The 25630-nt window shown below is 36.4% G+C and overlaps 1 protein-coding gene across 1 annotated transcript in view; it reads left to right on the top strand.

The window, feature by feature from the left end:
• The window catches only part of LOC136754685 (tyrosine-protein kinase JAK2), a 58366-nt gene that overhangs the window by 5256 nt on the left and 27480 nt on the right, over window positions 1-25630 (top strand). Inside the window, exons 2-8 of the mRNA XM_066710732.1 lie at window positions 11713-11956; window positions 12559-12682; window positions 16741-16858; window positions 19317-19462; window positions 22870-23173; window positions 23295-23414; window positions 23828-23985. Coding sequence (XP_066566829.1) covers window positions 11737-11956; window positions 12559-12682; window positions 16741-16858; window positions 19317-19462; window positions 22870-23173; window positions 23295-23414; window positions 23828-23985 — 1190 coding nt within the window. The 5' untranslated portion in view covers window positions 11713-11736. The remainder of the gene's footprint in view (window positions 1-11712; window positions 11957-12558; window positions 12683-16740; window positions 16859-19316; window positions 19463-22869; window positions 23174-23294; window positions 23415-23827; window positions 23986-25630) is intronic.

Raw genomic sequence — 25630 nt, 5'->3', positions numbered from 1 at the left:
GGTCTGCGTTCGGAAATGTATACCTGTGCGGTTGAGTAAAAAATAAATCGCAATAGCTGGTTGTGTATGTAGCTTAATAATATTAATTTGTTTCCGTCGTCTTTCCTTTTCTGTCATTGCTAGCATCGCAGAAGGGTGTTTGGCTTTTAGGTGGGTTAACATATCACCTGTAAATTTGTGGTAGTTTAATTGCACTGCACATATTATACACTCAACTTTGTCAAAGTATGCAGAACTTCTCTGTGAGGAAGCCATTGGTCAAGTTCTTGTAGTGCAGATTTCCACAGATATGCGCAGATCTACAGAATGCATTTCAATATCTAGTCAATACTATATAATAGTTTAACTTTAAGTAGAACACGTTTTAACAGTATAAGCCCAGCTTCATACTTGCAGGCAATGTGAGTAAAGGAAAAAATGTCAATCCACACTAGATGCTACCTGAAAAATATTGAAATAAAAACATAACCCTGCACCTTCATTCCTGTTGGATGTACTAGAATAAGACCCTATACTACATCTTAGACCCTGTTCACACTTGAGATTTAGGCAGGACAAGTGTTTTCTCTAAATTGTTTGAATATCTACCTTGCCTTAAATGTACTGATATAGTTCACTAGCTTACATCTTTATATCTTTATAGAAAGTATAGGCTAATAATGAGTTCAATAAAAACACGTCAAACTACTCTATGGTCAATGAAAATAAATTGTGTAGCTGGCTAACTTTGTATTTTTTTTTTTCTTCTACTAAGTATGATTGAAGTATGAAATTGACTGTTGGACAGTTCTATACAATTATCCAGTATAAAATGCATTGTGAAATTGTGACCGGGACCACGTAACTTTATTTAATTATCTAACTTATGTATTAGAACGATGTGCATTTAAGGGAAGCATGTTTCCATTAAAAACAATGCATTTTAATACAGGACCAGCTGTTTACTATGCAATCCGAAATGCACGCAAATTGTTGCAGTGGTTTTGTGGGTCTTGTGCTGTGCAGGTGGTGCGTTTGATTAGTGCTGATTATTGGTCACTGTAATAATGGTTACTTTTGATTAACGTCATTTTCTGGATGACCCGTCTCTGGATCAGCTTTACGTGTGTTGCAAGGCTGATTTTATATGGAGGGTGATCGTTGCCAAAATTAAGATGAACGTGATTATGAACATGAAGATGAACATGAAGATAATTTTTAACATGAAGATGCAGATGCAGACTGTCTGCTATTACAATGTTTGCCATAGAAACTTGTCGGAAGTCAGACTTTTCAACGCAGAGCAATGGTGGACAGACAGTGTTAATGGAAGTTAAAACTTAAGTTTCTATATTATATTTTGTTCGTTTTTATTCAGGAAAATGTACAAAGACATCTACTCACTAGCACGGCATCTATAGATAAAGGGAGGTGTTAAATTAAGTCCTACATTTTACTCTTTCATTTAATTTAGGCTTTATCCAATTTATTGTGGAGCTATAGAACACATACATATACAGATATAGGTAGGCTATATATATAGTGGTTAAAGCGCACGACTGAGTGGTAATTTACAGGGTTGAATTATGATGTTTTTTATGTATATGTATTTTTTACAAATATATTTAATTTCATGTAGTTAAACATTATGGAGGACTATCCAAATAATACTATTTCAAAGTATTTATTCGTTTATTTAAACATGTATTTATTCATTCATTTATTTTCAACGTATATATTTATTTACCATTTGTCTCTTTGCTATTGCTATTTGCTATTTCTCAGTGTGCTTTTAAATTTCGTAGCATCTCTTGTATTTCTTTTTCAATGTGACAAAACATTGAGCTGCATACAAAAAGAAGGGAAGTTTCTAACTTGGCTGTTACGTACTCTTATAGTACATTCTTCTTGTTATTTATGCATACAGCATGTCTGTGCAGTGGATATTACCTACTTGCTGTTGCTCTCGATTGCAGTACTGTATGATCGTGGCGAGCACTAAACGAGTGTCTATCTTGCTCAAGGATAAACTCTACATTATCAGTGAAATCAAAAAGGTTTGAGAGCAGGTATGATTATGTAGCGAACTTGGGGTTGTCCAAATGCATAAGTGCTTGATGTTATTACATGTATTGTGATGAGCCAACCAAGTGGAGATCAGTTCATGGACTCAGTAGTTAGCCTAAACTTGAAGAGCTAAAGTTTAAAAAGCAGCAGTCGCTACAGCAGAATTCCTGAACGACTACATACAACATGGTTTGTATGGTAAAGTTTACAGTATCGAGTTGATTGCTGTATGTATTTAGTATATTATTGTGGGTTTTGTTGTTTCTATACAGTAATTGGTTACAGTAGTGTTATATATATATTTTACAATAGGAATGCAATGCATTGTACCATTTAGTTATTGTATCTGTTTTGCACAAGTTTGTCAGATTTGCAGAATTGTGTGTGGTACAGTATGTTTTGCAAAATGCACTTACAAAACATCCAATACCAAGCTACTGTAGTTTTATGCAACTATATTGTGATTTGTAAATTAACAATACTGTACTAATCATTGTAGGGGCATTACATTTTCATTTACAGTACTGTACATACTATCTTTATTTAGTGGACTAATACTGTATAAATACAGAATGTAAAACGTATTGTACAGTGCTGTACTTGAAATAATTGTCTCCAATGTAATAAACATATAGCCTATGCTACTACACAATCATTGTATATGTGCATTAATCAATTAGTACTGTTTTTACAGTACAATAATTGGGGATTTTCTGCATACCTGGATATTACATACCTCGGTTATAACACATTTTACGGTCCAATGTTATATGGATCAAAGGCGGAAGTTTCAATCATCTATTTGTAATCATATTCCTTATGATAAAATATTTGATCATATTTGATCAAACAGACATACAATAGTTGTAAGAATTTCTAATTGCATGTTGATTTCTTATTATTAAAGATTCAGAGAGAACTTTCACTTTAATAAGCAGAAGTGTCTACTTATCAAAAGATAAAAAAAAGGGAAGTCAAACTTTAATCAGCTACATAAATTTAGTGTCCTAAAATAACATTTTCCATAGGTTTTATAAGACTCCCCCAGGGAAAAGCTTAGGCCAGGTGGTAGCCAACAGCAGATGTCATGGAGCAGTGCGACAGTGTAAATAGGAGTTTGGAGTGGTGGTTATAGTGGAGAACAGGGTTTCCCGCAGCTGTATTCTCTTTGGAGAGATGGGTAAAATGGCGGCGCTCTGAAAGTGCTCACTACATGAGAGCCCTTTTAAAGGAGTCAAATGGGTGATATTTTGAACATTTGAACAGATAAAACTTAATTCAACTTTTTATATTGTAAACTTTTAATTGGGTGCATTGATTTGTATTGTAGACAGTTATGACAGCGAGGGGAAGGCAGAAGTTTATCATGAATGTAAATGCGAGGGGATGAAGGTACAAATTAAGACACTTTTAGTTTTATTTCAGCTGGTCAACCTAAATGTCAGAATCCCCATTTCAACCCAAATTACAGAATTGACACAAAAGAAAACTGCTAAGATTAAGAAATATACAGAAGTAATACTCCGAGATGCATTCAGCACAGCAAACCCGACTGGCTGATTTCTCGGCAAAAAAGAAAGAACACATCCGTTTTCGATCAATGCAAATTAAGCAATGTACATTTATTGTTACGATTACATATTACTGGTAGTAATAACGACAACAGCAACAATAATACTAAGTACGTTTTGAAGATGCTTTTATATTTATTCAACACAGATTTTAGTTTTTTTTTGCCATGTAGTTCTGATGGGCTTCTAGACAGGTGTGCCCCTTGAAAAACTGATTTCTCTTCAACAGGTATTTCTAAACATCTGTGGTTTTGTTTATATTTTATAAAGAACATTCTGGGGACTCCTATACATATATTTTTTTTTAAGTGTTTATAAGCAGGGTTAATTTTGGAAACATTGTTTTGAGAATAAAAATGGTGTCTGTATAACTTTTTCTTTGCTAATACACATTTTGTAGAAAGAATGTTTATTATATTTCTTGTGATGTATAGGTTTAATATGATCATCATATTTCTTATGTTAAACTAAGTAATTTGCTGCGCTATACCAAGCACTGTGATTTGTGTGAGAGGGCTATAGTCCTGGCTAGGGCTGCAATGATTAGTCGACTTAGTGTACTTATTTGACTAGTAAAATACGTTGACTTCTATTTCAGCTGTCGAATAGTGATTTAGCTACGTTGCCTCTATCTTAACCATTTTTATTAATACCCTTGATCTTGGCCCTTTCGCCTAATATCCTTGCCCTGTTTTCCTAGCTCTGTGAGAGAACAACGGTTTAATTCCCAACAGCAGTAGATGGCAGTAATGCATCACTTGGTTTGTCATCCACCTGTATGCGCCTCACTGGAAAATGTCGTGAATCAAAACTGCGGTGAAAGCATCGAAACTGTGGGAGTATTTCTAAGAGAAACACTGATAGCTGTACTGTGCTTTGTGGAGTGTGTGAATCAGAATTAGCTGTCCAATAGAGCACATCCGACAAGCTTGAGCACTTGAAACTGAACACATGGTAAGTTTTTGCAACATTGCTAGTAAAAGGGCAACTGTGGTATTAATTATGAAATTGCACTGACGAAAGAGTTGTATTTGCCATAAGGTTTTTTCTTATGCTAATCTATCGAATTTGACATACCTATACATGCACGTAATCCTACATCTGTCTTCAATCGTGGCGCGTGTAGACACAATTTTCCACAGGTACAGAATAACTTAAGTGACTTTTGAATACAAGCACACTACAATTTCTTAGTTAAAAACAACTGGTTTCTCACCAATGCTTGTGCCACCGACAGTTGCAGCATTGAACAAATTAATTTATTTAAGCTGCGAAACTCAGGTTTACGTGTAAAGTATTTAAGTTATGCTGTAGATATGTGGGACATACGTGCACCATGATAGAGGACTCATGGATTATGTGCATGTTTCAGGCATGTCAAATTCTATATAGAATTTTGGATATAGAGTTTTGAAACATATGTAGGCTCTGGGCGCTATGGAGGACAACAGGGCTGAGCATTTAACCACAATACCATGGTGTACGCACACACGTCAAATGAAAACCCTCAGTACCATGTAGTCTCATGTCATTCCCAAAGCCTGTGATGATCCTGTAGAATGTGAATTGAAAGCCGGGGACAGCGATCATGCCATGTTTTTATCCAATCGCATGTTGTTTAGAGCCTCCATTTACCTGTGCACGTATACAAGTCTTCTGTCTATTGTGGCAATCCATTCACCTTTTTGTAAACAGTTTTATATATATAATTGCTAGTTTTATTAATAGTTGTACTTGTTTAGTAGACGTTTATGTAGTTTTTCGCAAGAGCTATACAGTGCTAGTCAGAAAACAGTGCTGAATGGATGGCAATAAAGCAGCGTTTGCGGCAGCCAGATCCATCATAATGCTGCGCAGAGCCCTGTAGCGCATCTGCAGCGCTGTCTTCCAGCTTATTGTATTGAACATTGCATAGAGCAAGCTGCTGATGGCACAGGTTTTCATAGATTGAGTTTTATATGATAATTACTGTTCATTGTTTATTATTACAGAGTTTTAGTGTGTTATTTATTATTTTCATATGTGTTCCAGTGTATTGCGTATTATTAGTGTTTCAGTGTATTGTTTACCATTTTTCTTTTCATTTTAGTGTTTTTATTGTTTTTATTACAAAAGTTTTTTATTTATTATAAAGTATAATATTGTAAACAACAAAATGCATTTGCATTGTTTTCTTTGTTCAACAAACCTTGTACTTATCTCCCCATAAGAATGCATTGATAATAAAACAATGTTTTTGTTGTGATTATTCAAATAATCGATCATTTTATGTATAGAATAATCGATTTATCATATTAATCAATAGCTGCAGCCCTAGTCCTGGTGCATACTGCCTTCGCTGTGAGCTTTGTACTCTGAGTGTTTTTGTGTACATTGTTTGGTACACAAATGTACACACAAAGCTGTGGGGAAACCCAAGTGCTGGCTTTAATAATCATGGTGGTCACAATGGCCATTTGTGTAAACATTACCGATTTTAAAAAGTACTGATTTAGACCTACGGACAGTACAACTAAATGCTAAATTGTACAATACATTGGGGTGTATTTTTGGTGGATATCACTACAAAAGGTTTTTTAAGGTACATTCATATTTGCATAATTTTGCGGTGTTTCAGATCCACAATATTAGGCCCCTCTTCTGCAATATTTATATCAAGAGGTCATAGTCACTGTCTATTAAAACAATCTACAGACATGAATGATTTCATAACATTACCCAGGTTTTTCACTACTTAACTCAATGCATGACTCCCTATCCTTATTAACTACTGTATCTACACTTCTGATCTAACGGTGTGTGCTTTTTGCTAGGAGACATTTGATTTACTATAAGTAGTGTAGTAAACCAAGTGTGAAGGAAAAGGGCAAAGTCCAAAGAATCAAATACCATTTACATTTATATTTTACATTACTTGTAAAATATGATTTGCTCCTTCAAATATTGATATGACAATGTTGAAGGATACAGTACCAATTTGGGATTATCCACAGGAATGCAAAACAATAATCATGCACACTTACAGCAGATAGCAGGACAATCTTCATGTTATCGACTTAAGTTTCAGATTTTTGTCATTATCATTTGCTTATTTTTAGGTTTATTTAGGTGTATGCTTTATATCATGTGATATTGATCACAATATCACACATTTGTATCTCAGGATTATTTTTTTTAGCTCTAGGGTTTCCTTCATAAATTTGCATAGGCAAGGGGGTGTTGCTTGCAGAAGGGGTTTAGCCATGGCGAATAAGCAGAGGGCAGAGCTTGTTTTTGTTGTCTTTTTTTGTTTGTTTGTTTGTTTGTTTGGCCAGGCGCACTTAATAAATGTCAGTCGGTCAAAATACCTGTATGTTTAGAAGGTTTCAACATGAACAATTTGGGTTTTATCGATCTTGTTTACATGTACATTTTTATTATTAATTGAATCAATAATCAGTGCCAATATTCAGTGTAAAATCTTTTATAAAAATGTTATGTAATGATAAGACTGGTACTTACTTTTCTACCATTAATGCATTTTCTAAATAAATACAATTCTGTGAATGATGTACTTTTCTTTTAAAGAACCCTCCAACCTCCAAAACAAAATTCAATATTTGTATTTTTTATGTGATATCCTAGAATGATGGTGCAGGTACACATTTCAGAAACAATTTAATTGCTTTTTAGAAAAAAGTTTAGTTTTTAGATTGTATTCCTCCTGTGAAGTGTGTAAAACAATTTTTAATGCTTATGTATGTAACCATCTAGCATATAGCTTCATCTAGGCTATGTTGTTCACAGCTTTTTTAAATGGCATGTTATTGTTCCCTTTGTGTGGTTTCACAGTATCGTAGATGTGTGTTTGTGTATGTGTAAAGTTGCTGCAGTGTGTGTACCACTATAGATAATGGGATTAGAGTTATATCTCTGGTGAGTGGATGCTGTCTGGACTGAGCGATAGGGGCCTCCCGAAGACACTTGCATCACTCAAATAAGCAGTGAGCAATGGGTGTTTTTTAAGCAGATGCATGATAACAACCACAAAAATGAACAAGCAGTGTGAAGCTTTCTGTAGATCCCACAGGCTATGTTGAGTTTCTGTACTGTTTTCATTGGTGCTTTTTTCAAAATGTTATATGACACAGTTCTAGACTAACTTTTTCCACTAGTGGCACTGCTGCAACTAACATTTTCTGTTTCTGGCACCAACACACAATGATAATGATAATAAACTGAAACCGGCTGTGACCCATAATGTACGTTCATTGCATACAGGATAATGACTAGCCATCTTTTATACACTGATTTGGATAGATATACTGAGACTGTTAAATAAAGTGCAAAATTAATTTAATGCAGAGTATCAAAGTGTCAGTCTGGCATGTGTTACTTGCTGACATGGCTGTTCTCCTGAACTCTAACTACTATTGTCATGACACCAAAATGTTGGTTTCGGTACCAAGTCATGAATTTCGATACTTGATACTTTTCAATATTTTTCCTATAAAATAAAATCAGAAACACTATCAAATGCCATTATTGTGCTATATGTTTTGGTGGTCCGGCTGCCATCTCTAATCTCTAAACAAAAGAACAAAACGTGTGGCTGAACAAGACAAGAATCCATGTGTCGACTTTGCACTCTCTGAACACTTCACTCTTGCTGCGCAGCTCACAGTACACTCAGTCTTTGCTTTTTACAAGCCAGTCGTCCTGCATCACCGCCGTCCTCGTTCTTCTTAAAGAGACCGATGCCTGTTAGTCACATGGAATCATCATTCGCATAATAAGTCTTTCAAAAATGCTGGTATTGTACTGTTTTCAAAACTCAAGTACCGTTTTTCAGTACAACCATGAAACATGTAAACAATAGATTGTCAGCAGCAATTGGTTGAGGTGGTAAAACAGAATGCATACCAAAACCACAAATTGAATAAAAAGGAAACCAAATATCAATGATGACTGAAAGTGTTATAATTTTCCTATTTAATTGCCAGAGGAGTCACATTTATAATAACACTTTCTCTTAGCACTTCCTAATGAATCAACCATAATTACGCATCTCAGCTTATTTGACAGAAAAAGCGTTACCTATGTTTTTCAATATGTTGAATAATAAGAAGTAGCCCCACTTAGTTTAACTCTCCGAAAATCAATGCTTTTGAAACTGTCCAAGGTAAGGTAGATTGAATGCAAGCCTTGTCTAGGGACAGGTAGAAACCCAGCCTCTCTGAAATTGTATGCATGCATTGTAATCAGAAGTGATTTATTGACATTGTATGCAATCACATTTAAACCTATTGATTAAATTATATTGCATAATATATCATATGATGTCTTGTATATTTTTTTCATGACCTTATGGCACTTTTCTTGTGCAGTTCAGAAAAGTCAGTGTAAATCAGGGTCTCTTTGCAGGTCACTCTTCAGGGAGAACTTGGCCGGTGTTACTGCATGTGTGAACATGGAAACTGGTTGGCTTAAGTTCAAGAAGGAATTTGTGTCATCTGTTTGCTCAAGCAAACATGTTTCAATGAGGAAAGCAGGCTAGACTAGAGGTGTGAATATGCTGCAAAGTCTCATTTCACATTGCTGCCCGCATATTCACTGATTTCATACAGACACAGGTGGGATGGATATTTCCTAGTAGTTTTCCATAAAAGTTTATGATTTAATATTTCTGTCTTTTATATGATTGTCTTCTAGGTATTTTTTCATTTCTTGGTAATCCATTCAATAGCTTCTTTTGTCTGTCTTTTATCTGGGGAAGCCTACTGTTGTTGTTTTTATTGTCCTTTAGAAATCCATTGTTATGTTTTGTTAACTTTTTTCTTCTTTCACTTTGGTCTAACTTGGGTTAAGTATGACATATAAAAAGAACAGAACATTTATTGTTCCCATTGTTTTAAGAATTATTAGTTTGGTCCTCATTCACTAAATGGTGGTAAATTACCACTTGGGAAAGGGAATCCACAAGTTGTATTCAAGTTGTCAACAAGTGTACACTCTTTTGATGGTGATTTTTAGGGAAAGAAAGAAAAGCTAAGTACACAGGAGTATAGTGCTGTGGGGTTGGTAGTTAGACTTGGACAAGGAGAGCACCACTTCAGTACTTCACATGTTGTCATTATCATAATTGATCATTTTTAAGTGACTCAAATGCACTTTTCCACATTGTAGTTGACCTGCTACTAGTTGAATACAGCAGGTGTTCCAAATACAATAGTAAAGGTGTTTGTGTACAAAACATTAGGCCCATTATCATGTAGCTCCTGAGTAAAAAACATAATTTGGGGCAGCATGAATAACAAGTGTGAATTATATTACTTTTGTTCTTTTGCTAATAATGATAAAACAATTAAGCAGGGAGAGACTTGCACTTCATCTTGCATGTTTTTAATATTCAATACTATTATTACACCTTTCTGTATAAGATTCCAATTCAACTTTTTTATTTTATTTTTTAATATTGAAAGATGAGCCTAGTTGTTGACTGCTATTGGTTTTTCGTTTTGTTTTACAACTTGTTTTAGTTCAGTTCATGTAGTACAGTAACTGATGACTGCATTTTCAAAAAACACAGTACAAGACCAAATTGCCAAAGGAACAGGATGTTTGATTGATGTTTGCCTTATTTTGCCTTACAGATAATGGATTTTTGTTGTCTTTTTTTTTTCTATAAGCTCCACTTGCCTCAAAGTGATTAGTTGAGCTGAGTTGATTTAATAAAAAAAAAAAAAATCTTGACTACTTTTCACTGGGAGTATCAAAATAAATAATAAAAGATGAGGTAGTGCTATTTTTTTCTTGCATCTTGGTCACACTGTATTTATCTAAGGGTGAGATTAACATACCCAGAGTACTTATCTGATGCAATTAATCACTATTTCTGCTTGCTTGGGTACCTTCCTGTATTTGTAACTTGGAATTAGAATGAAAAACTATCTTCTTCCAGCATATGGGGAGGGGAAGTAGAATATTTATTCTGATACTTACAATTCTAGGAAATGTAAATACTTGTAAATTGATTATCTATCAGTTGCATTGTTAAAAGCCTAGGGCTTGAGAGAAAGATGTAGGATTTCATAACTTAATCTGGTGACCTGAAACAGATGTTTGTTATTGGCAATTCAGATTTATGATCATATTATTGTAATTCGTCTTCAGATCTGACTGTTGCCTTAGCACTGCCAAGCTAAATTCTAAATACTGTGCACATTAAGCAACAGTAGTGGTTAGCACTGTGCCTCTGGGGCCTGCTGAGCAGAAAAGCCAGGACAACTATATACTGTTGTCACTTGAACAGTGCATGTGTCTGCTGAGGGCCAAAATATATCCAGGGATGGATGGGGGGTAGGGGGTAGAGAGTACTGATTGGGGGGAGGGGGAGACTATTTTATTGAAATCTAGGTCAGATTTGACATTGCAGTATTTATTTTTTGATGTAAAAGATGAAGAATAGTTATGCAGAATTCTGTTCTTACAAACTGCCTTGGAAACACTGATGTACTAATGATTAATTTGAAGTGTGGTGTTGGTGACCACAAAGTTGCAACAGACTAACTATACTTATAAATGTTCCTTAGGCTTTAGAGCACACTTTTGTAAGAATAAATGAATACATATGCAAGTTCAAAGAAATACAAAATAACTGATTTTTATTAAAGCAACAACTAAACGCATAGACGAGGAAGAAGAGTAATTAGTCCAAAAAAAATATACTACTGTATATGCCTAATGTACTTTTTGGGGGTTTTAGTGAGTATATTAATGAAGACAAAGGTTAATCTTAATTGTAATATTGTTATTCTGACTGAAATATTTAATTGCGTTTGTATTTTGGGTTTATCGAAAATATTATCTAACTAATTTTCCAAAAAGATTCGGTTGGGGTGTCTTTGGCGATCCCACTCATTCTTGTAAGAATTACTAACTTTCTATATGCAAATCAATCTACTATTTACTCCTGCCATTCAGGACTCAGCTGAATTGAAAACCAGCAGATCTATGACTCTGCAGCTCCAGGATTGTAAAGCTTCTAAGGATTTGAGAAGGCAATGATTTGTCCACATTGCTGACAAGCTTTGTCTCTGCCTTCTCCTTTGCACAGGTGGATGTGACCGTCTAGTGACTTATGGCCTGTGTCACAGTGATCGACATGGATATGCCATCATGCCCCGGGCCTCACCAGAACGGTGACGTCTACAGGAGCCTTCATGTCCCAAAGCAGGCAGAGTCAGTCTTGAAGGTATGCCTCTACCACAGCTCTGACAGGTCAGATGGGAAAACTCTCAGCTACATTCCAGGAGACTATGTGGTGGAGGAAATCTGCATTGACGCAGCAAAAGCAAGTGGTGAGTTAAACATACTTGAAACACTAAAACAGTAAAGCGTTTACTATGACTATGGTAAAATACTTTCCCCATATGTTTAAATTTGATTTTATTGCTAATTAACTGGAAAACATTGTGTAAACACTCTCAATTAATTTAACAAACTACTTTCCTGTAGTGATAACCACTGCACCCCCGTGCCACCCTTCTAGTATTCTTTCTCTATTTCATACATGTCTGTCAGAATTGAGTATATAATGTAGTGGTACTATGGCATGGGTTCCCATAATGATACATATCGCCTGACTAGCAATGTAAGACATCCAGCAATCAAACCAACAACCATGTGTATGTAAGACAATTTGACAATCTGTTTTTAAAGAATTATCCACTGAAAAAGAAATACTGTGTAAATATGAGTATTGTGTGTTAATGTATAGAATTAAACATTTTAAACTATACATAAATAGCTCTAAGCACGAGTCTGTCCTTTAAAGGGTCAAACTGTTCACATTGGGTTGTAGACGAGACTGTTTTCTGTGATGTTCACAAAATGTAAGAAATGAATCAATGTATACATTTATTTTCCTTTCCTTCTTTAAAAACATATCTGTCTATTCCAGGCATCACCCCAGTTTATTTCAACATGTTTGGCCTTATGAGAGAGCATGATCGAACTTGGTACCCACCCAACCATGTCTTCCATGTAGATGCAGCATCCAGTGAAACTGTGCTCTTCAGAATCAGGTATGTGGACAGTAGAGAAGACCATGCACTGCTACTGAAAAAACAAACAAAAAATGTAGTATTTATTATTTGGAATTATTAACCCAATAATGTATGCCTGGCTCCTTAGGCTTAGGGGACATGCACCCCAAAAATTGGCAGCACCCTCGCCGCGCTCAATATTTACTCGTCAACCACCGATTCTGAAATGAAACCTACCCCTTCACAGGAAGCAGGTCAGGGGGAGTGTCTCAAACTGATAGGCAGGGGGAGAGACAGCCGCTCTTATTTCAATACGCCACGATCAGGGCCAACAAGAAAATGGAGTAGTGCCGACCCATATGATTATTTTTTGTGTGTTTACACCAGATGTAATTGCATTAATGGTTATAGAAACCCATAGATACACCGAGCAGGTTCATGCTTGTGGTAATTTTACCCCCCCAGTCCCGCTTTCATGACTGGACACATACTGATTGCTAGGAAATGGAAAAAAATCCATTTGAAAGTCAAATTTCAATAGGTCTGGTTGTAAAACCAGTTATCTGATTTACTGAAATAGTAATTCACATTTAATTACTGAACTCCTAATTTCTTAGAAATAATGCCCAGAAAAGCTACCAAGTTTTATGCAATTTCTTTCCATTTTGCTGACAACAGCCTGTGTTTTGAGAGGTCCCAGCCAGGTTTCAGCACTTCTGTGTAGACATGTCAATGATACCTTTCTGTGGATGAGTCTCTATTCGGCAATTTATTCCCAACAAGCGACACCATTGTATAATAAAAAATAAAAATAAATTGTTGACCCATGCCCTCACAAATTACACATACACTTGGAATGTTTATACTGGGGGAGTATACTCATATGACAAAGATGTCAGAATTGGACACAGTGTTGCCGTGCAAAAGCTCTGGGAAAGGCTGACATTTAAAACAAAAACAATGGTGCTTGTGGCTTTCTTCACTTTTTTAATAGCAACTTGTTTAAAAGATGCAGGCACAGTAACGTTGCTTTCCGCTGTGCATGACCACAGACATTTCAAAAAGAATCTGCAGCACAGGAACAGAAGGGTTTCGAGTAGTTAAAAAAAAAAAAAAAAAAAAGTGTGTAGAGGATTATAATCTTTACATGGGAGGAAGAAAGGACAGGAAGAGAGCAGCTACCTTTTGCAGCTCAGAATTGATAATGTTGCCGGCCATCTTGCTTGGGCCGGCTGGAGGTACAGTGTAAAGCATTTGGGCAGTGAATGAGTTATCGCAACATAATGCGTTCATAGTTTTGGTATTTTTCTTTAGATTGCAAAGCTCACAGGCAAATACATATCCTTTCTCTGTTGTACTCTTCCACTATTAAAGTTTTTTAAATGTGTCAAAGGTTGGACTCAGGCTTCTGTTGTTATTCCCAGATCTTCATTGTCACTTTCAGCCTTTAGGCTGTCCCTTACTGTAGCCTACTATTGTTTTTAAATGTTCGTACTATATTACCTTTTTGCTAAATAGTTCGTGCAATACATTTTTTGTGTTTTAATAGCATGAAGTCTGCATAATAGATTGGCCTAACTGAATTGTTTACTGCTAAAACCATTCTTGTAAATTTTCAGATTTAAAAACTTAAACAATGTTATCAAAATAATGGAGCCTTGATCAACAGCTCATTACTACATCAGTATAGTAGGGCTGTCAGTCGATTTAAAAAAAAAAAAAAAAAACAAAAAAAAAAAGTGGTTGTTCAATGGCAATTAGTTGATTAATTGGTAGATGGTAAATGTATGTATAAAATATGCCTACGGCGTTTTTAGCTGCATAAACGCAAATGAAGTTCAAGTCGCAATCTCTACCTTGCCTACAATCTAGTCTTTCATGGGCTTGAAAAGCACACACATTGTATAGCATTATAGTGTCTTCTTAAAACTGTAGTCAGATTGAGTGATTATACTGCAAATAAACACCCGTCTAATTGTTTTGACTGTGCAGTGATGAGTTTTATTAAAAACAGTGCTTATTTACAGTGCATCCGGAAAGAATTCACAGCACTTCACTTTTTCCACATTTTGTTATGTTACAGTTTTATTCTAAAATAGATTAAATTATTTTCCTCAAAATTCTACAAACAATACCCCATAATTACAGCGTGTTTGTTTGAAATCTTTGCAAATTTATTAAAAATAAAAAAACAACAAAAGCACATGTACATAAGTATTCACAGTCTTTGCCATGACACTCAAAATTGAGCTCAGGTGCATCCTGTTTCCACTGATCATCCTTGAGATGTTTCTACAACTTGATTGGAGTCAACCTGTGGTAAATTCAGTTGATCGATAGAATATGATTTTTCAGACTAGCAAAGCAATAAGCATACTGGCAGAACAACCGCAAAAACAAACTAAACTGTTTCTAAAATTAGGTAAACCCTAAAATCGCTTAACCCTAGCAAAAACAAAATAATTTGTCCAGTACAAGGTATTTACATATATATATCATTATTATTTATTATTATTTTTATTTCTTGGCAGACGCCCTTATCCTTACAACATAAGTGCAAAAATACAGTTAAGGCGTCAAACATTACAAATTGAATTTACATAAAACATAGCAATTCAAAATATAATACATTTTACAACTTCCAATTTACAATTTACACAGGCAAGTACAGTAAGTGAGGTCATACATCCTGCACGGTAAAAGCTGCTGTCGGACGGACGTTACGGACGCGTCTATATGCCCCGTTTCCACTGGCTGAGCGTCCGGACGCGCGGAGTTTAGTGTTGGTTAACTGGCGGCTGCTGGACTCGTCCTTAACGTCCGTCCACTGAGGACACGAGTCACTATCAGAGGGAGTGAGTTTGACTGAGACACTGAAGGATAATAATCGCATCAGCAGCCGATGGTATTAATATTGAATGACAGCTGGCCGGTGTTCAGGCTGTGTTGAGTGAATGTGTGCAGGACAATCCAGAGACAGTCAGTGTGAAGGAACACGATTCAGTTAACGTGTCCATTGACAAGATACATGAATGAATAAATAAATATAGCAGATCTTGGTTTCCTCTAAAACATTACGGACTGGTTTAATAAATGTGGCCATAAACGTCATGACTGAGACGCGCACACTTTAGTTCAATTATAACCTGCTATATTGTATCTGGATGATTAATTGTGAAACGTATATTTTGTTGCAACTGTAACTTGCCCTGGTTAAGGACGTCTGATAAGTACATTATAAATAATACGGCAAAAAGTATTGTTTGCAAATCTGTAGTAAGAGTAATAAATAAAGGGAGTCACGCTGTGCTGTTTAAAATACATATATACTAGCACAAATGATGAAGATAATAATAACAAAACATATTCGCTATTTAGTATTATTGTTGCACATGGAAACGTATTCTTATGGGACGTGCTTGTCTGAATATAATGCGTCTCTACACGTTCAGCTCTTCCTAACATCTCTGAACAGAAACGTGTATTTATTACACTGTTTACAGCCATGTAAAGCAGAAAGAATAAAACAGACACAAAGTCCTCTCTCGTCAGGCTGTGTCGCCCGCAGTGTTGATCTCTGTCAAAGCAAACCCACAGCCGCTGCTGCTCATCAGAGGACGGATCACAGCGGCTGCTTTACACACAGCTCTGGACTCTAAACCAGTGGAACCGAGGTATTAGATGAGAAGGTTTAGTTTACCAAGGCTGCGAGGTGCTGGAAAAGCTTTGACCGTGCATCTTGAAAGTACTTGAAAAGTGCTTGAATTTGACTTTTGAAAATATGTATGAATCCTGTTTGTTAATATTTCCATTTTAAAACTACATTTGTGCTAGTTTTATTCAATCATTTGAAGCATTTAAAGAGCTATCGTTGCTTCTAGTGTTAACCATATAATCGCCAGTCATTATAATGAAGGGGGGAAAAAAAAATGTGCTTGATTAAATTCAGAGAATATTGATCGTTGTTCAATTCATTAGTTGAATAATAGACCTGATTAATCGTAGTAGCCCTACAATATAGGTATAATATTTGTTGGCCAGTCTCTGATAGATTGACTACAGCTGCCTTTCACTTTGTGTCCCTTCTCTCTAACCAGGTATTATTTCCCAGGCTGGTACAGCAATAAACACCCCAGAGCATATCGATACGGAGTCACAAAGGGTTCAGAGAGTCCGGTCCTTGACGATTCTGTAATGGCTTACCTCTTTGCTCAGGTGAGGCTAAGTTCATTTTCTTTCTGATGAAGCTACTCAGGAGACCTCAGGACATTAACTTTGTATTTTATAGGCAATGTTGGATATTGAGATACAGTATAAGATGCTATGATTTCATGGGGATGTTAAAGGTAAAATTTCTATATTGCTTCTGTGTATTTATTTAATTATATAATATGTCCGGACACTTTGAGACAGGATGTTAGGGCTGGGCGATTATGACTTAAAAATAATCTCTATTTTTAGAAGTTTGGGCGATATACGATATATATCTCTATTTCTTGTTCAAGTTACAAAATAAGACCAAAGACATTCAAACTACAAGTATTTTGTTAATCATTAAATATGCAAAACTAACAAATACCACATGTAGGCTGTCATAGTAAATGTATGCAGAATGCAACACATTAAAGCGCAAGTTTTGTGTGATTACTATTACGTGTGTTATGGGATATATATATAATATTATTATAATTATTTTTATTTCTTGGCAAACGCCCTTATCTAGGGCAACTTACAACATAAGTGCAATATATATATACACCGATCAGCCATAACATTATGACCACTGACAGGTGAAGTGAATAACACTGATAATGTCGTTATCATGGCACCTGTCAGTGGGTGGGATATATTAGGCAGCAAGTGAACATTTTGTCCTCAAAGTTGAGGTGATAGAAACAGGAAAAATGGGCAAGCGTAAGGATCTGAGCGACTTTGACAAGGGCCAAATTGTGATGGCTAGACAACTGGATCAGAGCATCTCCAAAACTGCAGCTCTTGTGGGGTGTTCCCGGTCTGCAGTGATCAGTACCTACCAAAAGTGGTCCAACGGAGGAAAAGCGGTGAACCGGCGACAGGGTCATGGGCGGCCAAGGCTCATTGATACATGTGGAGAGCGAAGGCTGTCCCGTGTGGTCTGATCCAACAGACGAGCTACTGTAGCTCAAATTGCTGAAAAAGTGAATGCTGGTTCTGATAGAAAGGTGTCAGAACACACAGTGCATTGCAGTTTGTTGCGTATGGGGCTGCGTAGACGCAGACCAGTGAGGGTGCCCATGCTGACCCCTGTCTACTGCCGAAAGCACCTACAATGGGCACGTGAGCATCAGAACTGGACCATGGAGCAATGGAAGAAGGTGGCCTGGTCTGATGAATCACGAGTTCAAGGTGTTGACTTGGCCTCCAAATTCCCCAGATCTCAATCCAATCGAGCATCTGTGGGATGTGCTGGACAAACAAGTCCGATCCATGGAGGCCCCACCTCGCAACTTACAGGACTTAAAGGATCTGCTGCTACCGTCTTGGTGCCAGATACCACAGCACACCTTCAGAGGTCTAGTGGAGTCCATGCCTCGACGGGTCAGGGCTGTTTTGGCGGCAAAAGGGCGACCTACAAAATATTAGGCAGGTGGTCATAATGTTATGGCAGATCGTTGTACATATACACAGTATGATTTACTGTCACATAACAACTGTAACGCAAGTAATAGTAATCATGCAACACGTGCTGTAAAATGGTATAAATTCAGTTATATTTACCACAGCCGGGTTTATAGTGGCGCATTTTACATCTGATAGACAGGTACATTTCTTCTCTTACTGTCACGTTTCAATTCTACATACCGGTACAGCACATGTTAATACAAAATAGTTATTATAGTAATAATAAAACTGTTGTACCACTTCACCATCTTAATAAAAAGAAAATGATACTTTCTGCATTTGTTTGCATTGCTTTCCAATTTATTAAAATGCAAACAAACTTTATTATTCTTTAATTTTATACAAATTATATACATCTAAATTAGCGGGGGTGGGGGGTGCCATCGCGTATTGTCGGGGTGCTTGCAAATCGAGTCTAGCCCGGCGACGATAGCAAGGCGGAACGTGTGTGCTTGTGCTTTAAAGTATCTTTTGGTTATTTTCGTTATTCTGTGTCCAGTTCGCTCTCCTCCATGTCCGTTTGTGTTTCTGATGCACATTTCTTGCCGCATCCGGCACGTGTGGAAGAACTGTGAAGAAAGCAAAGCGTCATCCAAATGACAAAAAATATTGCCGTAAAGAGTGGGGTTTGCGACACAACAAAATAATCGATAGAGTATAATATGAAACGATAGACGTCACACGATGTATATCATATCGCACAGGCCTACAGGACATGATATTAAAGTTAATTTGAATTGTAAAGGCATTGACATTTAAATCAGGGATTACACTTACTAATCTGTATACCAATTGGAAAAAAGAGCCCAAAAAAATGGATAAAGCCTGATGATGCATTTGTATCAGGAGCAAGACCGAGCAGGGGGTGTCAAGGCTCATGCCAGAAAATGGTTCAGGATATCACTTGAGTGTTGTATGGAATATTTTCTCTCAGCCTACTTTTGAGTTGAAGAGCTCTCTTCGATATGAATGTTTGAGCTCATTCTGTTTTGTTTTTTTCCTCTCTTTTTAGTGGCGGTGTGATTTTGTAAATAGCTCAATCAAAATACCCATTAGCCATGAAGCCCAGGAGGAGTGCCTTGGGATGGCTGTCCTGGACATGATGAGAATAGCCAAGGAAAGTGACCAGTCTCCTCTAGATGTCTACAATGCCATGAGGTGAGGCAAGATAATACTTTCATCCTTCCATCTGCCCCTACTATGCCAAATTCAATGTAATTTGACTCATTTCATAATCATAATTATAATGTTCTATTTCTTGTATATCCAATTCTGGAATCGGCAGTTGTTAATTAGTCTTTTGCTTAACATGGGAGGTAAGTAAGCAGATGACATGCATCCTCCAATTCACACACTTGCCTTGCCATTCACTGCTTGAATTCACATAGCAAATCCACAGTGCTAACAGAGGAGTTATTGCATTTTCATGGGCACTGATATGTCTAATAACTACATACAAAATACACTAGATAAAACCAATACAGGTTTTTTGGGTCTGATACCGTTAATTGTTAAGCTAAATTTCCCGATTAACAATATATATGCTGATGTGTATATATATATTTTTTTTGTTTAGCATGCAAAACAGATTTTTTTTTTTTGCATTGATCCCTCAAATCTCACCCAGTCAGAGAGAAATTGTGTAAATTATGCACTGAAGGCAGGATTTTTACATTTTACATTAATTTTCATCATAAATAACAACCACAAATCAAACATTGTAAAAATAAGTCAGAATAAGGGAAAATAAAGGAAAAATATAAACAAATGCATGTTCTATACATTAGAACAAATACCAAGCTGTCTGAGCAATTTCACACACAAATATATAAATGTGCATGTTCTATACATTAAAGCAAATAATATGATAGTGCCGGTCTGGCTTGTATTTGCATTTTACATGCGTCAGGTTCACAAGTCTTCCTCAGTGCTCAATACTGCTGATCCAACAGGGGCAGGTTATACTAGTGCAGGCAGCACAGCACAGCTGCATTTGTTTAAAAAAAAAATATTTATAAATGCCCTTGAAAGTGTAACTTACTTAATACATATGTTAAACGTATTGCCAAACGAATCATAGCCAAAACACAATGTAGGATTTGAAAGTTGTATAGTTTCAGTTTTATCCAACATTGAGAGATGCGTTTTTCACACATTTTCTTTAGATGTTTTACTGTGATCTGAGCTTGCATGTCATTTGAAGACCATTTTTGTTTGCTGATATCCAAGTCAACATCTTCAGCAAACATTTTGTTTTTCTTTATTTTAATTCGTATTCTGAATTTTGAAAAGCGATTTAATTAATGTTTAATTAAAAATGTGCCTCTATGCCATAGTGCACAGTAATCTTCAGTTATGACAAAAATAAACCATCAAAACCATGGATACTGAAATGCAGCACGGCTTTCAAAAACACTTTCTATTGGTTATGAAGGTTTTAATAAAACACCTGTTTATTGGTTTATGAGCCCTATGTTTCTCAGTAGTGTGCGCTGCGCCAGTGCGCTGAGAATCACTGTGGAGACGGAAGCTTCCAGTGCAAACTAAAGCACCATAACTATGTTAAATAATTATGTTAAATAATTATAATAACGACTGTAAAGCCAAATAAACATGTATTTATTGTCTGAAGTCTGACTAACAATTTTATGGTAATTTGAAAAAATAGTTTGAGAAAATATCTGTGCATTATCGGAGGAATATGTGCCGATACAGATATTTCTGTAAAAGGTAAATATCGGCTGATGATAATGGTGCTACAATATATCTGTCGGGCCCTACTAATAACACTTCGAGTACACAGGTACCCAGGATACCGGTTGTGCCGTGAGACAAATGCTTACGTAGTGAACTTTTATGACAAATCTGACTTAAGCCCCTGTGTGTGAGTACAGCAAAGTCCACCTCTTCACATTTTATCTGTGTAGCATAGTCCAGGATCAGTATTTTTACTACTAACCAATGTTGATAAGTTATTTTTTTGTTTTTGTGTCTTTACCTTTTCCATGTGTAGTCGATTCTCCTTTCTTCATTCGATCGAAATCTTCTTGTATAACCCATTGAAGCAGTTTTGCTCCTTCTAAGCTTATTTGGTTGCTTTATTCCTCCTCCTCTGCAGCCTGCCTGCATTACTGGCCACATACATACTGTTAAATGCCAGAACATGCGAAGGCTGCCCTACAAACAGTATCTCCCACTAGTTCTGCTCCAGTTTTAAAGAGAGAACGTTGCTGTGAACTGCTCTCCTCCGCCAAGGACCTGCAGATGCTCGTGCTTGTGCTGTACATTTCCAAGATAAGAGAGCCCCTGCCAATATCACTGTAGTAAATAGTGAGATCTTTGTTCTCATTCACAAAATCCACCATGGTGCCTTCCCCCCCAAACTGTGCTTGAACAGCCGTGTCTTGCAAAGTCTCCCAGGCCCCCCAGCAGCCTGCCCTGGAGATGGCTCTAGAGCAGGGGTCCCCAGTTATTTTTTACTGTGGGCCAGACTAGAATACCCCACCACCACTCATGTGATGCCAGCATTATGCATTCGTTTCGCACCCTGCCCCTCCTACACCCTTGTAAATATAAAAAAAAAAAAAATCTCGAGCATTTCTGTGTTTATATGTAGCATGGAAAATGCATTTTTGCATTACTGTCATTTACAAATTCAACAAACCCTGCTGAAATTCTGATGTAGCTCCTGCTGCTGTTTTCCTCACTTGCGACTGCTAGGGTATTGTCTACCATTTTGCTGGCTATTTTCAAGAACTGTAAGAAATATCAACCCTGGTTCTCTGATGTAAAATAGCCACCAATCAGCGGTTTTGTTGTTTTCCGGTTTGAAGCAAAAGAGGATATCCTGTGTCTGCTGCACAGATAAAGCAGGTAAGAGGTGTACTTTTCTGTGCTGTCCATATAAGGGACCTTTGACATCCTGTCATAAACGGTAATTAGTTAACACTGGTTGGATGTCATAATCTGTGTTAATTTTCTTCCTCCAGAGAACCAGGGTTACATTTATGTAGCAAATTACATTTTGTGGCAAGCAGAGGAAACCCTGACTAACTTAAACCCACATAAGCTCAGTCAACTACTTTGCCAATTGTGCACACCACCCCTGTCACAATAACATTAAACAGATTCCGCCTATATACTGTAAGACTATTGAGCTCACTCGGCAAACTGAGCCAAAGCTTTAACCAATGTAGCCACTTGGGAGCCTGTGTATACCGTTGTACCACATCACTTCGTTAAAATTTGGATGTATGTCTTCATTAAAACATATTTAGAGAATACCAACTTGTTTGCAAGTATACCTCCATTCTCATCAAACATACGACATAATAAGCAAGTCATTATTTGAGTAGTACAACTGAGTATTTTGTATTATTCAAACTTTAGCAGGACAATACAGATTTTTTTGTTTCTGGTTTATATATATATATATATATATAAAGGATTTTCAATATTTACAAGAATAATAATTTCAGAAAAATGTTTTTTTCAAACAAGCATAGATGGTTCTAAAGCATGCATCAGTCCCTGATCTTCTAATCCCACCTGTTTTCTCTCTCCAGCTATAAGTCCTTCTTGCCAGTAGTCATCAGGGCGAGGATCCAGGAATATGACATTGTGACACGGAAGCGAATCCGCTATCGTTTTCGCAGGTTCATTCAGCAGTTCAGCCAATGCAAAGCCACCGCACGTGACCTGAAGCTGAAGTACCTTATTAACCTGGAAGTCCTGCAGTCAGCCTTCTATTATGAGTGTTTTAAGGTTAAGGAACCCTCTGCTGGCAACGTCACCATTCTCATCACAGGCAACAATGGCATTCAGTGGTCGAGAGAGGAACACAAGGACATTGGCTTTTTATCTCCTACGGTATGGCTTGTTTTATTTTTGAATGAACAATCTTACTGAATTGTGATTCACTGTAACCATGACTTAACCGTGTACAAAAAGAATACCTCCTATATTAGTTTTTCTGATTTTTCTTGGGTAGGACTTCCAGACGTACTGTGACTTCCCTGATGTTATTGATGTCAGCATCAAGCAAGCCAACAAAGATGGGTCTACTGAGGGTCGAATTGTCACCATCAACAAACAGGACAGCAAGACATTGGTATGGACCCCATGAGCCTTGCAGCTGCACTGTGATCAGCAGGCTCTCTGACATGCTCCCTGATACTTAATTCACTACATTATCATCTTGCATTGAATTCTAGAGACTTGTCTCTATTCTTTTCTTTTTTTTTTTTTTTTTTTTTTTGCATAATTTTGTCTGAAGTTTGATCATGTTAAAGTTTAAAAGAAAATCAACTCAACTGAATTCATCTAACTTTTTCTCAATTTTAACCTTTGAAAGAATCAGATTTTGGGCCATATTCATACAGTATTTACCACTATACTAAGTTTATTACTGCTAATGTTATTTTAAAAAGGTGTATAATTACCTATATCGATTCTAAGATGACAATTGTATTTGCTAATGTATCAACCCCCTTTTTTTTTTGTCTCTTGTCGGTTTGTCTTCAGGAATTGGAATTCCCTTCTTTAACCGAGGCCCTGTCCTTTGTCTCTCTGATTGATGGTTATTACCGGCTAACTGCAGATGCACATCACTATCTCTGTAAAGAGGTGGTGCCCCCACGGCTACTGGAGGCCATTCAGAGCTACTGTCATGGCCCTATTTTGTAAGTGTGTGGATGTTGCAGCATTGTGACCTGTAGTTATGGTGGAATAAAAGTAAAATGCTAAATAAATTCTTACAAGATCAACCACAAATAAATACAAATACAATTAAGATACTAAAAGATTTAGACCATTAAACATTTTGAAAGCAAAAAAATATATTTTTTTAATTATATTTAGAGAACACATAAAAAGAAACACAAAATCTACAATAGAAATGTATTCTAATAACAGATTTAGTTTCTCACTGTCTGGAAAAAGCTGACCTGTTGTCATTTGTCCTGAAATGTCTGCTGGAGAGCTACTTCTGCTAAATGGCTACTTCATTTTGAATACAATGAATACAATGGCTTTGTTACTAGACTAGGTGAACTTACCTTCCTCATTCATCAATTAAATGAGGACACGCTCAAAATAATGTGGAAATTGATTTTATAGGTGAACCAGTAAATTAAACTTTATTCTTTAAATACATTACAATATGTAATGATCTCCACATTCTGTATTGATTGTCATCGTTCTATGGAGGGAGGCAGGGTTGAGATTCTGCAGCTAGGAGCTTATAATATATGCCATATTAATAGACACAAATTGACTAATAATGCCTTTCAGTCATTTTCCATCTGATCTGTTTGGTTTTAATATTATTGTTAATTTAAAAAAGGTGATGTATCTTAATCGGACCATCTAGTTTTATTCATTATGGTCTGCAGTTTTTTTGTTTTGTTTTGTTTGTTTTTCATTGGCTTTCCTCTGAGAGCTGCAGGGTTCTAGACTGATATTTTCAGCTGGTGGCACCAGCACATGATTTGGTTGCACCAGTTTTTCTGAACTGAACCAGCTGTGTCCCATTATGTATCTGCATTTCATACAGAACCAGGATAATGACTATCCACTAGACTTTTATACGTCGAATAGATCTACAGAGACTATTAAAATAAAGTTAAAAATGTATTTATTGCCCCGATTTCAAAGTGTCAGTCTGGCATGTGTTGCTTCCTGAGATGAGCTGACATAACTGTTCTCCTTTGACCACTCCTTAATGTCAAATTCAAAACCGTATCATACTATTAATATTTTTTTAGCAAAAATTCCCTTACCCGTGGCAAATTACATTAAAAACTCCATACTTTCATATGGAAGTGTATTTAATGCTAATAATAAAGCTTTTGTAATATTTTTTTTTAATCCAGTGCTTTATAACAGATGAAGATTCAATCTTCAGTTCTGGTTATACCTTTTACTCGTGCCGTTTTCTCTTATTTTAATCTCGTCCTACAGACTTGCACCAATTGTACAAAACGTGGCATTTGTTAAGATTTTTACTGTGAAATCAGAATTGGGGTTTGTGCCCTTTCCCCTATTTTCAAGGCTGAAGTTCCAGCAGTCAACCTCAGACCTAACCTGGCGCTGTTGCCTAGCTTCAAAGAGAAAATGAACTTGTTGTATTGGTAAAAGAACTGCACATGTAACAGTCAAATAAATGCAGAATTAGATACTATTGCTCATGGTTAACATTTCAAAATATTTTTCCTGTAGAGTTAGTCATTTTACTATTTACTCAAAGTATCATAATACATGCAACCACTAAGTATTGTATTACTAGCTAGTTTTTGATTCAAAAGCCCAGATTAGTTTGTAATCTGA

Source organism: Amia ocellicauda, chromosome 8, assembly GCF_036373705.1.
Source record: "Amia ocellicauda isolate fAmiCal2 chromosome 8, fAmiCal2.hap1, whole genome shotgun sequence".
NCBI classification, from domain to species: Eukaryota; Metazoa; Chordata; class Actinopteri; order Amiiformes; family Amiidae; genus Amia; species Amia ocellicauda.
Note: the sequence above shows the minus strand (reverse complement) of the source record. Positions and strands in the feature narration are given on the sequence as shown.